Source organism: Pseudorasbora parva, chromosome 23, assembly GCF_024679245.1.
Source record: "Pseudorasbora parva isolate DD20220531a chromosome 23, ASM2467924v1, whole genome shotgun sequence".
NCBI lineage: Eukaryota > Metazoa > Chordata > Actinopteri > Cypriniformes > Gobionidae > Pseudorasbora > Pseudorasbora parva.
Genome location: NC_090194.1, coordinates 38,306,450 through 38,322,318, shown reverse-complemented (window position 1 = coordinate 38,322,318; position 15,869 = coordinate 38,306,450). Strand labels below are relative to the sequence as shown.

The 15,869-nt window shown below is 46.9% G+C and overlaps 1 protein-coding gene across 3 annotated transcripts in view; it reads right to left on the bottom strand.

Annotated features, from left to right (window-relative positions):
• The window catches only part of ttc3 (tetratricopeptide repeat domain 3), a 58,330-nt gene that overhangs the window by 26,706 nt on the left and 15,755 nt on the right, over positions 1–15,869 (bottom strand). For all 3 annotated transcript variants that reach the window (XM_067432665.1, XM_067432666.1, XM_067432667.1), the window contains exons 12-22: positions 15,636–15,798; positions 12,490–12,538; positions 12,130–12,211; positions 11,221–11,254; positions 8,770–8,827; positions 7,922–8,006; positions 7,203–7,346; positions 6,035–6,115; positions 2,934–3,040; positions 2,583–2,709; positions 1,068–1,187 (exon numbers count right to left, since the gene is read on the bottom strand). In XM_067432665.1, the coding sequence (XP_067288766.1) occupies positions 1,068–1,187; positions 2,583–2,709; positions 2,934–3,040; positions 6,035–6,115; positions 7,203–7,346; positions 7,922–8,006; positions 8,770–8,827; positions 11,221–11,254; positions 12,130–12,211; positions 12,490–12,538; positions 15,636–15,798 (1,050 nt within the window). The remainder of the gene's footprint in view (positions 1–1,067; positions 1,188–2,582; positions 2,710–2,933; positions 3,041–6,034; positions 6,116–7,202; positions 7,347–7,921; positions 8,007–8,769; positions 8,828–11,220; positions 11,255–12,129; positions 12,212–12,489; positions 12,539–15,635; positions 15,799–15,869) is intronic.

The window sequence follows — 15,869 nt, the reverse complement described above, 5'->3', positions numbered from 1 at the left end:
ACACTTAGCTCACTCATCTCTCTCACACACACACACTCACAGTCAGACTCAGCTCACTCCTCTCTCTCACACACACACACTCACAGTCAGACTCAGCTCACTCCTCTCTCTCACACACACAGAGTCACACTCAGCTCACTCATCACACACACACACTCACACACTCACAGTCAGACTCACAGTCAGACTCACAGTCAGACTCACAGTCAGACTCACAGTCAGACTCACAGTCAGACTCACACACACACTCAGTTACACTCACACACACACTGTTACACTCACAGTCAGACTCACAGTCAGACTCACACACACACTCAGTCACACTCACAGTCAGACTCACAGTCAGACTCAGCTCACTCATCTCTCACACACACACACTCACAGTCACAGTCAGACTCACAGTCAGACTCAGCTTACTCATCTCTCTCACACACACACAGTCACAGTCAGACTCACAGTCAGACTCACACACACACTCAGTTACACTCACACACACACTCAGTTACACTCACAGTCAGACTCACACACACACTCAGTCACACTCACAGTCAGACTCACAGTCAGACTCAGCTCACTCATCTCTCACACACACACACTCACAGTCACAGTCAGACTCACAGTCAGACTCAGCTTACTCATCTCTCTCACACACACACACACACACACACACACACACTCAGACTCAGTCAGACTCACACACACACTCACACACTCACAGTCAGACTCACAGTCAGACTCAGCTCACTCATCTCTCTCACACACACACACTCACAGTCAGACTCAGCTCACTCATCTCTCACACACACACACACACACTCACAGTCAGACTCAGCTCACTCCTCTCTCTCTCACACACACTCACAGTCAGACTCAGCTCACTCATCTCTCACACACACACACACACACACACACACTCACAGTCAGACTCACAGTCACACTCATCTCTCACACACACACACTCACAGTCAGACTCAGCTCACTCATCTCTCACACACTCACAGTCAGACTCAGCTCACTCATCTCACACACACACACACACACACACACACACACACACACACACTCACCTTAAACTCTGGGTCGCTGAAGTAGATGTGGATGGTGTGTGAGAGGCAGTGCTGATGCCGACACACTGCGTCCGGTTTAGGAGGAAACTTACACACCTCCACAAACCGCTCCAGATGTTCCTTCAGGACGGAGAGAGCTCAGATCAGCACCAACACACACACACACACACGCGCTTACAGGTCATCAACACTACGCCTGGCAATATTAATGCAGCGATATCAAACAATTCTCATTTTGATGAAACCATAATCAATACTTTAATAGATCACTATGCTGACGATACTCAGCTCTAGATTTCCTCACACCCTGACGAAACCTAACAATTCACAAGATTAACGGAACGCAGAGCTGATATAACACACTGGATGAAGAGTAATCTCCTGCAACTTAATTCAGATAAAACTTTAATTATTGGACAGAAAAGCTCCACAAGTAGTAACCGAGAATACTGTCTAACACTCAATGACTGCTCTGTCAAGCCCTCGTTGTCAGTGAGGAACCTGGGTGTGCTCTTTGATACCAACCTTTCATTTGAAAGCCTCATTTCTATCATCTTAAAAATATATCTAAATTACGGCACATGCTCTCAGTGCCGAATGCTGAACAGTTAGTCGATGCGTTCATGAGCTCAAGCCTAGATTATTGTAATGCTCTACTGGGTGGTTGCCCTGCTCGCTTAATAAACAAACTCCAGCTGGTCCATGATAGATAGATAGATAGATAGATAGATAGATAGATAGATAGATAGATAGATAGATAGATAGATAGATAGATAGATAGATAGATAGATAGATAGATAGATAGATAGATAGATAGATAGATAGATAGATAGATAGATAGATAGATAGATAGATAGATAGATAGATAGATAGATAGATAGATAGATAGATAGATAGATAGATTATTGTAATGCTCTACTGGGTGGTTGCCCTGCTCGCTTAATAAACAAACTCCAGCTGGTCCAAACCGCAGCAGCTCGAGTTCTTACTAGAACCAGGAAGTATGATCATATTAGTCCAGTTCTGTCAACACTGCACTGGCTCCCTATTAAACATCGCAGACATTTTAAAATCCTGCTTATTACTCAATGCACTGAATGGTTTAGCCCCAGTACTTAAGCGAGCTCTTAACACATTATACTCCATCACGTCAAATTTTACATGACGGATTTTATTCGTTCTTGCTCAATATACCCACGCTAATATCAGGCCGTGAGCTATCGATTCGGTACTTGGGTATTAGATTGTGGTACGGTACCGAAGCCATCCCTAATCTCAGATCAGCTGAAACTGACAGCATCTGACAGCGGAGTGTGTGTGTCATATCAGACGTCTCAGATTATTGATCAGCAGGAGCTACTAATAATCATTAGTGACTGAAACATCGACCCTGGGATTAAAGGATCAATATCGGCTTAAAGTGACATTCAATTAAAATCAATCCTACTAAATCAGATACTGAGTACCCTGATGGACGGCTGTAACACACACACACACACACACACACACACACACCTTTAAGCGGGCCGTCTGCGTCTCCTCCACTATAGCTTTAGTGGTCGGCCAGGTGAGTTTTCCAGGTGTGATGTGTCTCTGAATCATCAGCTGCGCGTTAGAGAAACGCTCCAGAGCTTTAGCAAACCTGCAACACACAACATGAGGACCAATCAGGGCGGAGCACGAGCTCCAATCAGGGCGGAGCACGAGCTCCAATCAGGGCGGAGCACGAGCTCCAATCAGGGCGGAGCACGAGCTCCAATCAGGGCGGAGCACGAGCTCCAATCAGGGCGGAGCACGAGCTCCAATCAGGGCGGAGCACGAGCTCCAATCAGGGCGGAGCACGGCAGCGCTCACATCAACACTCACCTGTTCTCCTTCAGATAAAGTCGCCCCATCCCATAATGCACCAGGGACTGGAACTTCCTGTCTGACGACTCTAATGTGGTGAACTTCCTCTGAGCTTCAGCCAGTTCCTACACACACACACACACACACACACACATATATATGAAATATGAGGACCCAAATGTGTATAATGCCATGGGTATGACACAGGTATTACAGGAGAGGGTGAAATATGAGGACATTACCCATGGCCCCACTTTACAAAAGGCTTATAAATCACACAGGAGGAGTTTTTATGAGAAAGTAAAAATGCAGAATGTTTCCTGTGATGGGTAGGTTTAGGGGCTGTGTGTGTGTGTGTGTGTGTGTGTGTGTGTGATGGGTAGGTTTAGGGGCAGTGTGTGTGATGGGTAGGTTTAGGGGCAGTGTGTGTGATGGGTAGGTTTAGGGGCTGTGTGTGTGTGTGATGGGTAGGTTTAGGGGCTGTGTGTGTGTGTGATGGGTAGGTTTAGGGGCAGTGTGTGTGATGGGTAGGTTTAGGGGCAGTGTGTGTGATGGGTAGGTTTAGGGGCAGTGTGTGTGTGTGATGGGTAGGTTTAGGGGCTGTGTGTGTGTGTGATGGGTAGGTTTAGGGGCTGTGTGTGTGTGTGATGGGTAGGTTTAGGGGCTGTGTGTGTGTGTGATGGGTAGGTTTAGGGGCAGTGTGTGTGATGGGTAGGTTTAGGGGCTGTGTGTGTGTGTGATGGGTAGGTTTAGGGGCTGTGTGTGTGTGTGATGGGTAGGTTTAGGGGCTGTGTGTGTGTGTGATGGGTAGGTTTAGGGGCAGTGTGTGTGATGGGTAGGTTTAGGGGCAGTGTGTGTGATGGGTAGGTTTAGGGGCTGTGTGTGTGTGTGTGATGGGTAGGTTTAGGGGCTGTGTGTGTGTGTGATGGGTAGGTTTAGGGGCTGTGTGTGTGTGTGATGGGTAGGTTTAGGGGCAGTGTGTGTGATGGGTAGGTTTAGGGGCAGTGTGTGTGATGGGTAGGTTTAGGGGCTGTGTGTGTGATGGGTAGGTTTAGGGGCTGTGTGTGTGTGTGATGGGTAGGTTTAGGGGCTGTGTGTGTGTGTGATGGGTAGGTTTAGGGGCTGTGTGTGTGTGTGATGGGTAGGTTTAGGGGCAGTGTGTGTGATGGGTAGGTTTAGGGGCAGTGTGTGTGATGGGTAGGTTTAGGGGCAGTGTGTGTGATGGGTAGGTTTAGGGGCTGTGTGTGTGTGTGATGGGTAGGTTTAGGGGCTGTGTGTGTGTGTGATGGGTAGGTTTAGGGGCAGTGTGTGTGTGTGATGGGTAGGTTTAGGGGCAGTGTGTGTGATGGGTAGGTTTAGGGGCAGTGTGTGTGATGGGTAGGTTTAGGGGCAGTGTGTGTGATGGGTAGGTTTAGGGGCAGTGTGTGTGATGGGTAGGTTTAGGGGCAGTGTGTGTGATGGGTAGGTTTAGGGGCAGTGTGTGTGATGGGTAGGTTTAGGGGCAGTGTGTGTGATGGGTAGGTTTAGGGGCAGTGTGTGTGATAGGTAGGTTTAGGGGCAGTGTGTGTGATGGGTAGGTTTAGGGGCAGTGTGTGTGTGTGATGGGTAGGTTTAGGGGCAGTGTGTGTGTGTGATGGGTAGGTTTAGGGGCAGTGTGTGTGTGTGATGGGTAGGTTTAGGGGCAGTGTGTGTGTGTGATGGGTAGGTTTAGGGGCAGTGTGTGTGATGGGTAGGTTTAGGGGCAGTGTGTGTGATGGGTAGGTTTAGGGGCAGTGTGTGTGATGGGTAGGTTTAGGGGCAGTGTGTGTGATGGGTAGGTTTAGGGGCAGTGTGTGTGATGGGTAGGTTTAGGGGCAGTGTGTGTGATGGGTAGGTTTAGGGGTAGGGATGGCTCGATACCACAATTTTGGCTTCGGTACGGTACCACAATCTAATACCGAAGTACCGATATTAAATCGATACCACAAGTCTGATATTAGCGCGGGTATATTGCACGTTTATAAAGTTTATAAAGTGGGAAATTACCACAAATGTTAATTAATCAGCAAAATTAATTAATCAGCAAAGCTTATCACATCAAATCAGTCATTTGAAAACTTTCTTGTGAGAAATAATGTCAGCAAAAATCTCTCAAAATTAGCAAATTGCTTCTGGTTTCAAAAGACATCGCACTACACTAAAGCAATCTGCATAATCCGATTCAACATTTCACGCTCGTCTCGGGATGGATAACGGAAATCATTTGAACACGCAAGAGATTTTATAGCATTTCGTAATAACAGTTACAGGAGATATGAGCTCATACGACACACACACACACACACACACACACACGCCTGTATAGTCACGCTCGCACATTACACACTAAGTTTCCTTAAACAGTCAAATATACAGAATTATGTACAAATGTCCGTCTTTAGTGAGTATTCACATAAACACAGTCGGCGGTGTCTAACGCGGATGTAAACAGTGCAAGTAGTACGCGTGCAAATATAATGAGATCTAAATGTCATTGGTTGAAACGAACGCTGGAGATTGTGATATTTGATCTTATGTTAGGCTGTGTGTGTGCGTTGATCAGTGTTAAAAGAAAATAAATGTCTAAATTAGATGGTTTGAATGATTCACTGACCTGTCAATCTCTTCAGAAGTCTTAAAGTCAGGATAGTGACGATGCTTCTTGGCTAGGTTTGATGTTCTTCATCAGTTTTATAAGCAAAGTCATTACAAATGTCACTTCTACTCCTCTCTTTATTCATTCGTTTTGGGCATCTTGAGTGAGTTTCAACTGCTTTATCCATTTTGTCCGTCTATGTTGTTGTCACATTTGCGGGTTGTTTCGGCTCAGTTTGGGTAGAGCGCTGCCATCTAGCGGTGAACTTCGGAAAAGCAGCAAATACCGAAATGTGCCAAATCATGATATCGTACCGTTTTAAATAAAATATATACCGGTATTTTTCCAGTACCGGTATACCGCGCATCCCTATTTAGGGGCAGTGTAAGGGGATAGAAAATATGGTTTGTACAGTATAAAAATCACTACGCCTATTGAATGTCCCCACATTTCACGAAAACAAATGTGTGTGTGTGTGTGTGTGTGTGTGTGTGTGTTGCATTACCTCTGGCTGTCCGATCTCCAGCAGGGCGGAGGCGTATCCATACACCAGCACAGATTTATCCAGCTCCGTCAAACCCAGGGCCTGTCAGGAACACACACACACACACACACACACGTGAACATCAGCGGATGGACATGCCTCTCGCTGTGCTTCAGCCTCTGTGTCCAGATGAGCTGCTCCGCATCACCAGCGTTTCCATATTATATATTGCATTACATTTTTTGGATGTGCAAAAATTCCTCAAATGTATGAACTGAGGCGATTCTTCATCTGCTCCGAAACGCCCGAGTCAAAGTGTGCTCAGAATGACACTCTTCTCACACGATTGAGTGTGTGTGCATGTGAGACTACCAGAGAGAGAGTGAGTGTGAGAGAGTGAGTGAGTGAGTGAGTGAGTGAGCGAGCGAGCGAGCGTGTGAGTGTGTGAGAGTGAGTGTGTGAGAGTGCGTGTGTGAGTGTGTGAGAGAGTGAGTGATTGAGTGAGCGAGCGAGCGTGTGAGTGAGTGGGAGTGCGTGTGTGAGAGTGAGTGTGTGTGTGTGAGTGCGTGTGTGAGTGAGTGTGTGAGAGAGTGAGTGATTGAGTGAGTGAGCGAGCGAGCGAGCGTGAGTGAGTGAGTGAGTGGGAGTGCGTGTGTGAGAGTGAGTGTGTGTGTGAGTGCGTGTGTGTGTGAGTGTGTGAGAGAGTGAGTGATTGAGTGAGTGAGCGAGCGAGCGTGTGTGTGAGTGAGTGAGTGGGAGTGCGTGTGTGAGAGTGAGTGCATGTGTGAGAGTGAGTGTGTGTGTGAGAGTGCGTGTGTGTGTGAGAGAGAGTGAGTGAGTGAGTGAGTGAGTGAGTGAGTGAGTGAGTGAGTGAGTGAGTGAGTGAGTGAGTGAGTGAGTGAGTGAGTGAGTGAGTGAGTGTGAGTGTGAGTGTGTGAATGAGTGAGTGGGAGTGCATCTGTGAGAGTGAGTGTGTGTGTGAGAGTGCGTGTGTGTGTGAGAGAGAGTGAGTGAGTGAGTGAGTGAGTGAGTGAGTGAGTGAGTGAGTGAGTGAGTGTGAGTGAGTGTGTGAGTGTGTGAGAGAGAGAGTGTGAGAGTGAGTGTGTGTGTGTGTGTGTGTGAGAGTGAGTGTGTGTGTGTGTGTGTGTGTGTGTGTGTGTGTGTGTGTGTGTGTGTGTGTGTGTCTCACCGCGGGGCCGCTGGACTCCAGGATCCTCAGGGCCAGAGAGAACGACTGTAGAGCGTTTCTGCAGCGCTGGTCACTCAGAGCCACGTGAGCCTCCTGGACAGCAGCACAGAAGAGCTCTCTGGGGTCCAGCTCACACACCGCCTCCTGCACACACACAGCAGAGTTAACACACACACACACACACACACACAGCAGAGTTAAAACACACACACACACACACACACAGCCTCCTAGACAGCAGCACAGAAGAGCTCTCTGGGGTCCAGCTCACACACAGCCTCCTGCACACACACAGCAGAGTTAACACACACACACACACACACACACACAGCAGAGTTAAAACACACACACACACACACACACAGCAGAGTTAACACACACACGCACAGCCTCCTGCACACACACAGCAGAGTTAACACACACACACACACACACACAGCAGAGTTAAAACACACACACACACACACAGCAGAGTTAACACACACACGCACAGCCTCCTGCACACACACAGCAGAGTTAACACACACACACACACACACACAGCAGAGTTAACACACACACACACACACACAGCAGAGTTAACACACACACGCACAGCCTCCTGCACACACACAGCAGAGTTAACACACACACACACACAGCCTCCTGCTCACACACAGCAGAGTTAACACACACACTCTCCCTCTCACACACACGCACACACACACACACACACTCACCGCTGGACTGTTGGCTCGCTCCGTGTGTTTGCTCCGCACCGCCGGCTTCTCCGCGGCTCTCTTAGGCTTCCGTGGACTCGTGTCACTGCGAGAACAAACCAATGAAAACGCTCGTTCTGCTCAAGGTCAGAGGTCAAACACTTTCAGCACTTCAACTAAACTGGCTGAGAAATGTTTAGACATTCACGTTAAAGTTGCATTAGTTACCGCAAACTAACACCGAACACTTCTACAGAAATTAAAGTTTGTTGTTAATATTTACTGATTTATTTTAAATGGGCAGTGAATGCACCGCTTTAGATGAGGCGTCGTTCATGCTAGCTAACACAAGCGCCGGAGACGTTAGCATGAGCCGCACTGAACGGCCGTCACTGATGTTAGCCTAGCTCTACTGCAGCGGCACTAGAGGCTCTGAAGACAGAACCACGTCAGACACACTCCTTCATCCTCTCCAAATAAAGATCAGCGTCATTCAAACACGGCTGCCTGCACTCTCGCTTCCAGACCAAACATCTAAAGCAGCCTACATTACGAAACATTTACTACAAATTATTATTGTTTTGGAGAAAAATAACTGAAATGAAGAGAGTTTCTGCTTAAAATAAGATGAATAATCTGCCAATGGGGTGAGAAAAATAATCTTAATTCAAACAGAAAACAAGATTATTTTAAGCAAAAACTCTCTTCATTTTGAGTTATTTTCCCCAAAACAAGACAATTACTTTTGCTTGTCTAGTAAATACTTCTTGATTTAAGTATTTGTCGATGTTTGGGCTGGAACCGCGACCCTAACCCTGAGTAGAGGCTGTCTGCGGTGCGACCCCAGGCCTTCTGGAGCGGCTCCTCACCTCTGCGTGTCTCTGAGTCTCTCTCGCTCTTCAGGACGGGCTCGAGCTCCGCAGTTCCCTGAAAACAAGACAAGTTTGGGATTAATGCGCCACATCTTCAACCGAGAATCACTGCGGTTGGAAACAACCGGCAGAACCAGACGGACTGCTGGTGGCAAACACCTGTGGGCGCCTAGAAACACACACACACACACACACACACACAGGAAACAGCCTGACGCTCACTTCCTCTAGAGCGTGTGTGTGACACAACATGCCCTCGTGAAAAACCACATTCATTCAATTACACACCGTATCCAAGCGTCATTCTGTATGCCAGCGGCCCATAATGCACTGCAGGAACCCTGTGAAACGCTTCGGTACTCATACGGCGTCGCTACACTCCTAGTAAACTCTACTTTATATTATGAACTCATTACATCATAAGAATGGCATCTATAGACCGGTGTTGAAGAAATTTTAATAATTTATGTTTGAGTTCACACAAGAAGTCAACATCTGTTTCTGGCATAATAAAACAGCCTAAGACAGTGTCTTTTGAAACCCAGGGGGTAGCGGCGGGAACCCTAGTTTGACAGTTTTCCCTCATCAGAGGAGACGGCCTAAGACCATCTAAGACCATTGTTTGTTGCTTTTCATTTAAATGAGTTCTAAGACAGAAGGGGGGCCATGTATGTGTGTGTGTTTCTCACTTTCCCCCTGTAGGTACAGGGACCATTGTGTCCCATGGCAAAAGGGTTGGGGGGGAGACATGTTTCACCTTCCTCGGTACGGAAAAACACTACTGAGACACTGAGGGGTATAAAAGCTTGGGCCCGTTTCCTCAGTTCACACTCGATGCAGGCATTATCTGGGTCACTGCGGATTGATTCTTGCAAGGATTAAATCTTTATAAAGACACGATTGGCTAAGGTTTGTCTCTTATTCAGAAATGCAACGGAGTTCATATATTTTTGCCACGACACCAGGCACAATAACTACTTTTTCTGCAGTATATCGTCCCAGAAATAACTGCGATAAACGATATTATTGTCATTATAAGACTATTTTATGCCACTGAATATATATAGTACTAATATAACAGCATGAGGCGGAGTAATTAATGAAATAACTGTCCTTTTTGGGTGAACTAGCCCTTTAGCACTCGATGGCGCGGTGTCGAATGTGAAGGGGGATTGCCTGCTGAATGCCAGCCTGGAAGCCTTTTGAAAGTCCATTGCTGATGGAGGATCACTCTTATTCTCGAGGATATTTATCAGTCGCCACGGAAGCGAAAGAGATTTTAAAAGGACACCGACGTTGCCTGCTTTTCGGCCACCGTAGGAGTTAAAACGAAATCAGAACAGAAGCTAATATTCACTGGATGGTCATAAACCTTTACACCGCTAGATGGGGAATATTTTACATTTTTCTTTTAATCATTTAGCAGACGCTTTTATCTAAAGCGACTTACAAAAAAGGGTAGAGCAATAGAAGCAACGAAACAAACAAGGCCAACAACCTGTAAGAGCTGTAAGAAATCTCAATTAATTAGCACAGTACACAACTTTTTTTTTTTTTGTTGTTTTTTTTTTATAGCCAGCTACAACAAATACTCACGTACGGAAAATACAGAACACTGGATTTTGATAGCTATGATAATATCACACAGTGGAGCTTTAATATCCTCATCTGTGTTCTCCTGAAGATACAAACACACCTACATGTCGATGCTCTGGGGGTCAGCAGATCAACATCACAGGCTCATTACTGGCTGAACTATCCCTTTAAGGGTTAGGGTTAACTTACAAAAGTTAAGTCATTCAAGAGCAGCGAGTATCATTTAAGCTCTTTTTGGGCTAATTTTTTATATTTTAAAGGGTTAGTTCAGCCATAAATGAAATGTCTGTCATTAACTCCTCTCCCTAATGTCGCTCCACACCCGTAAGACCTCCGCTCATCTTCACACACAGTTTAAGATATTTTATATTAAGTCCGAGAGCGTATGCAAGTGTATGCACACTATACTGTCCATGTCCAGAAAGGGAATAAAAACATCATCACAGTAGTCCATATGAGACATCAGTGGGTTAATTAGAGTCTCTTGAAGCATCCAAAATACATTTGGGTCTCTAAATATAAAATATCTTAAACTGTGTGTGAAGATGAACGGAGGTCTTACGGGTGTGGAGCGACATTAGGGAGAGGAGTTAATGACAGACATCTCATGTGTGGGTGAACTAACCCTTTAAGTTTATCGGAAGACTCAGATGTCGTGCTGATCATATTGAGCATCCCTAGAGCATACGTCACATAAATCCCCCTACACTGCACAAACATGAGCTTTTGAGATTTACAATATCATTAGATAAAAGTGCAGTTATTATTATTGGTTAATCGAGAAAATAAGCAGTGGTTATTTCCAGGGCTGGTTGAGGAGCTGAAGTGTGTGAGGAGCGTGCTCCGGCTCACCTGCGGCTCCGTCCAGGTTCCTCCGGTTCGCAGACTGTGTGAGAGAACAACACACGATTAGTCTCATGAGCTCACACACTTTCATTACAAGAGTCAACACACACGCATTAATGCAATTTGTGCTACATTTGAGTCATTTTTAGCCAGATTTACTCCGTCAGTCTTCTGCTCACCAAGCCTTCATTTATTTATGGGTTGTGTGTTACCCTGGACCCCAAAACAAGTCTTAGCGTCAGATTTAAATAGAGATTTTCATCTGAAAGTTGAATAAATCATCATTAATGTGGGGTTTGTTAGGACAATATTTGTAAATCTTGAATCTGAGGGTGCAAAACATCTAAATATTGAGGAAATCTCCTTTAAAGTTGTCCAAAAGCAAGTCCATAGCATTGCATATTACTACTAATAATACATTTATGATACATTTACACAATATCCTCATGGAACATGATCTTAATATCCTAATGATTTCTGGCATGAAAGAAAAATGGATAATTTTGACCCTTTATAGTGTATTGTTGGTTTTGCCACAGATATACCTGTGGGATTATGACTGGTGTTGATCTTCAGATCCTCATATGAGAGCGATTAGTAAAGGATCATGTGACACTGAAGACTGGAGTAATGATGATAAATTCAGCTGTGTGTGTGTGTGTGTGTGTGTGTGTGTGTGATCAGATTAAGGAGCAGAAGTCTCTTTTTACCAATAGAAGAGCAAACACTAAGATATTTCCTTTGTGTGTCAGCTCTGAGTAATGGTTTATTAGACCGAGAGAGAACTAAGGAAGCAGGAGGCAGGTCCACACACACACACACACACACACACACACACACACACACACACTTAACACCAGCAGTGCAGATTATACATCGGTCAGCTGTAGTGAGAGGTCAGGGGTCAGCCCTCACCGAAGTGTCCAGTCGAGAGGAATGAGACGCCGCTTCAGGCTGACGGGACTTCAGGTGCGGACCCGAGGAATCAGCGGCAACTCTGAGTTACAAACACACACTCTAATGAACCATCAACAAAAGCAGCACACACACACACACACACACACAAGCAAGCTCTAATGCATCAACAACAGCAGCAACACACACACACAAGCTCTAATGCATCAACAACAGCAGCAACACACACACACAAGCTCTAATGCATCAACAACAGCAGCAACACACACACACAAGCTCTAATGCATCAACAACAGCAGCAACACACACACACAAGCTCTAATGCATCAACAGCAACAGCAGTGACACACACACACACACCTGGTTTTAGAAGAAATCCTTTTGGTTTCCGGCTTCTTGGTCTTCATGTCTGTGTGACGAAACAAAACAACAGCGTTTCTGCAGTTTCATTCAATTCAAGATCAACAAACACAAAGGAAGTGACAGACATTACTTGACAAGCAAATTCATTCCTTCAAACTGATATTCTAAATACACAGCAGGGTCTGAAATTGCCATCGTAGGCGCATGTCCACTGTGACAGACATAATCTAAAAAAATAAATCCAGAAATCACAATGTATGATTTTTAACTATTTATTTGTGTGATGCAGCTGCTAATAAGTATTTGAACACCTGAGAAAATCAATGTTAATATTTGGTCCAGTAGCCTTTGTTTGAGGTCAAGCGTTTGCTGTAGTTCTTCAGCAGGTTTGCTCTGCAGGAGGGATTCTGGCCCACTCCTCCACACAGATCTCCTCTAGATCCGTCAGGTTTCTGGCCCACTCCTCCACACAGATCTCCTCTAGATCCGTCAGGTTTCTGGCCCACTCCTCCACACAGATCTCCTCTAGATCCGTCAGGTTTCTGGCCCACTCCTCCACACAGATCTCCTCTAGATCCGTCAGGTTTCTGGCCCACTCCTCCACACAGATCTCCTCTAGATCCGTCAGGATTCTGGCCCACTCCTCCACACAGATCTCCTCTAGATCCGTCAGGTTTCTGGCCCACTCCTCCACACAGATCTTCTCTAGATCCGTCAGGTTTCTGGCCCACTCCTCCACACAGATCTCCTCTAGATCCGTCAGGTTTCTGGCCCACTCCTCCACACAGATCTCCTCTAGATCCGTCAGGTTTCTGGCCCACTCCTCCACACAGATCTTCTCTAGAGCCGTCAGGTTTCTGGCCCACTCCTCCACACAGATCTCCTCTAGATCCGTCAGGTTTCTGGCCCACTCCTCCACACAGATCTCCTCTAGATCCGTCAGGTTTCTGGCCCACTCCTCCACACAGATCTCCTCTAGATCCGTCAGGTTTCTGGCCCACTCCTCCACACAGATCTTCTCTAGAGCCGTCAGGTTTCTGGCCCACTCCTCCACACAGATCTCCTCTAGATCCGTCAGGTTTCTGGCCCACTCCTCCACACAGATCTCCTCTAGATCCGTCAGGTTTCTGGCCCACTCCTCCACACAGATCTCCTCTAGATCCGTCAGGATTCTGGCCCACTCCTCCACACAGATCTTCTCTAGATCCGTCAGGTTTCTGGCCCACTCCTCCACACAGATCTCCTCTAGATCCGTCAGGTTTCTGGCCCACTCCTCCACACAGATCTTCTCTAGATCCGTCAGGTTTCTGGCCCACTCCTCCACACAGATCTTCTCTAGATCCGTCAGGTTTCTGGCCCACTCCTCCACACAGATCTTCTCTAGATCCGTCAGGATTCTGGCCCACTCCTCCACACAGATCTTCTCTAGATCCGTCAGGTTTCTGGCCCACTCCTCCACACAGATCTTCTCTAGATCCGTCAGGTTTCTGGCCCACTCCTCCACACAGATCTCCTCTAGATCCGTCAGGTTTCTGGCCCACTCCTCCACACAGATCTCCTCTAGATCCGTCAGGTTTCTGGCCCACTCCTCCACACAGATCTTCTCTAGATCCGTCAGGTTTCTGGCCCACTCCTCCACACAGATCTTCTCTAGATCCGTCAGGATTCTGGCCCACTCCTCCACACAGATCTTCTCTAGATCCGTCAGGTTTCTGGCCCACTCCTCCACACAGATCTTCTCTAGATCCGTCAGGTTTCTGGCCCACTCCTCCACACAGATCTTCTCTAGAGCCGTCAGGATTCTGGCCCACTCCTCCACACAGATCTCCTCTAGATCCGTCAGGTTTCTGGCCCACTCCTCCACACAGATCTCCTCTAGATCCGTCAGGTTTCTGGCCCACTCCTCCACACAGATCTCCTCTAGAGCCGTCAGGTTTCTGGCCTGTCGCTGAGAAACACAGAGTTTGAGCTCCTCCAAAGATCCTCTATTGGGTTTAGGTCTGGAGACGGGCTAGGCCACGCCAGAACCTTGATATGCTTCTGACAGAGCCACTCCTTGGTTATCCTGGCTGTGCTTCGGGGCATTGTCATGTTGGAAGACCCAGCCCCGACCCATCTTCAATGCTCTAACTGAGGGAAGGAGGTTGTTCCCCAAAATCTCGCAACACATGGCCCCGGTCATCCTCTCCTCAATACAGTGCAGTCTCCCTGTCCCATGTGCAGAAAAACACCCCCACAGCATGATGCTGCCACCCCCATGCCTCACAGTAGGGATGGTGTTCTTGGGATGGTACTCATCATTCTTCTTCCTCCAAACACGTTTAGTGGAATTATGACCAAAAAGTTATATTTTGGTCTCATCTGACCACATGACTTTCTCCCATGACTGCTCTGGATCATCCAAATGGTCATTGGCAAACTTCAGACGGGCCTGGACATGTGCTGGTTTAAGGGGAACCTTCTGTGCCATGCATGATTTCAAACCATGACGTCTTAGTGTATTACCAACAGTAACCTTGGAAACGGTGGTCCCAGCTCTTCTCAGGTCATTGGCCAGCTCCTCTGTGTAGTTTGGGCTGATTTCTCTCCTTAGGATCATTGAGACCCACAAGGTGAGATCTGGCATGGAGCCCCAGTCCGAGGGAGACTGACAGTCATGTTTAGCTTCTTCCATTTTCTAATGATTGCTCCAGCAGTGGACCTTTTTTCACCGAGCTGCTTGGCCATTTCCCCGGAGCCCTCTCCAGCCTTGTGGAGGTGTGTGAGTGTGTCTCTCGTGTCTTTGGACAGCTCTGTGGTCTTGGCCATGTTAGTAGTTGGACTCTTGCTGATTGTAGGGGGTGGACAGGTGTCTTTATCAGCTGACGACCTCAAACAGGAGCATCTAATGTAGGAAAATAAATGGAGTGGAGGTGGACATTTTAAAGGCAGACTATCAGGTATCTGAGGGTCAGAATTCTAGCTGATAGACAGGTGGTCAAATACATATTTGCAGCTGCATCAGACAAATAAATAGTTTTAAAAAATCATACATTGTGATTTCTGGATTTTTTTTTCAGATTATGTACCACTGGAATTTCTTGCTTTTCAACCGCGCTAAGAAAAAATCCATACCATCCCAGCCCTAACACACACACACACACCTCTGCTCTCCTGCAGCTCCATCTGGAAGCGCTCGCACTGCTGCAGCAGGTCCTTGTGTCCCTCAGGGTCCGCAGCACAGGCCTCCAGAGCCCAGCGGTTGGCCAACACAGCCTTCTGGTGCTGACCCAAGAAGAAGAGCGCGTCACAGAACCGGTAATGGCCCTACAACACAGAGCAGAAGCTGAGGAGCTACAGATCAACTGATGAAGAGGAGGAGGAGGAGGAGGAAGAGG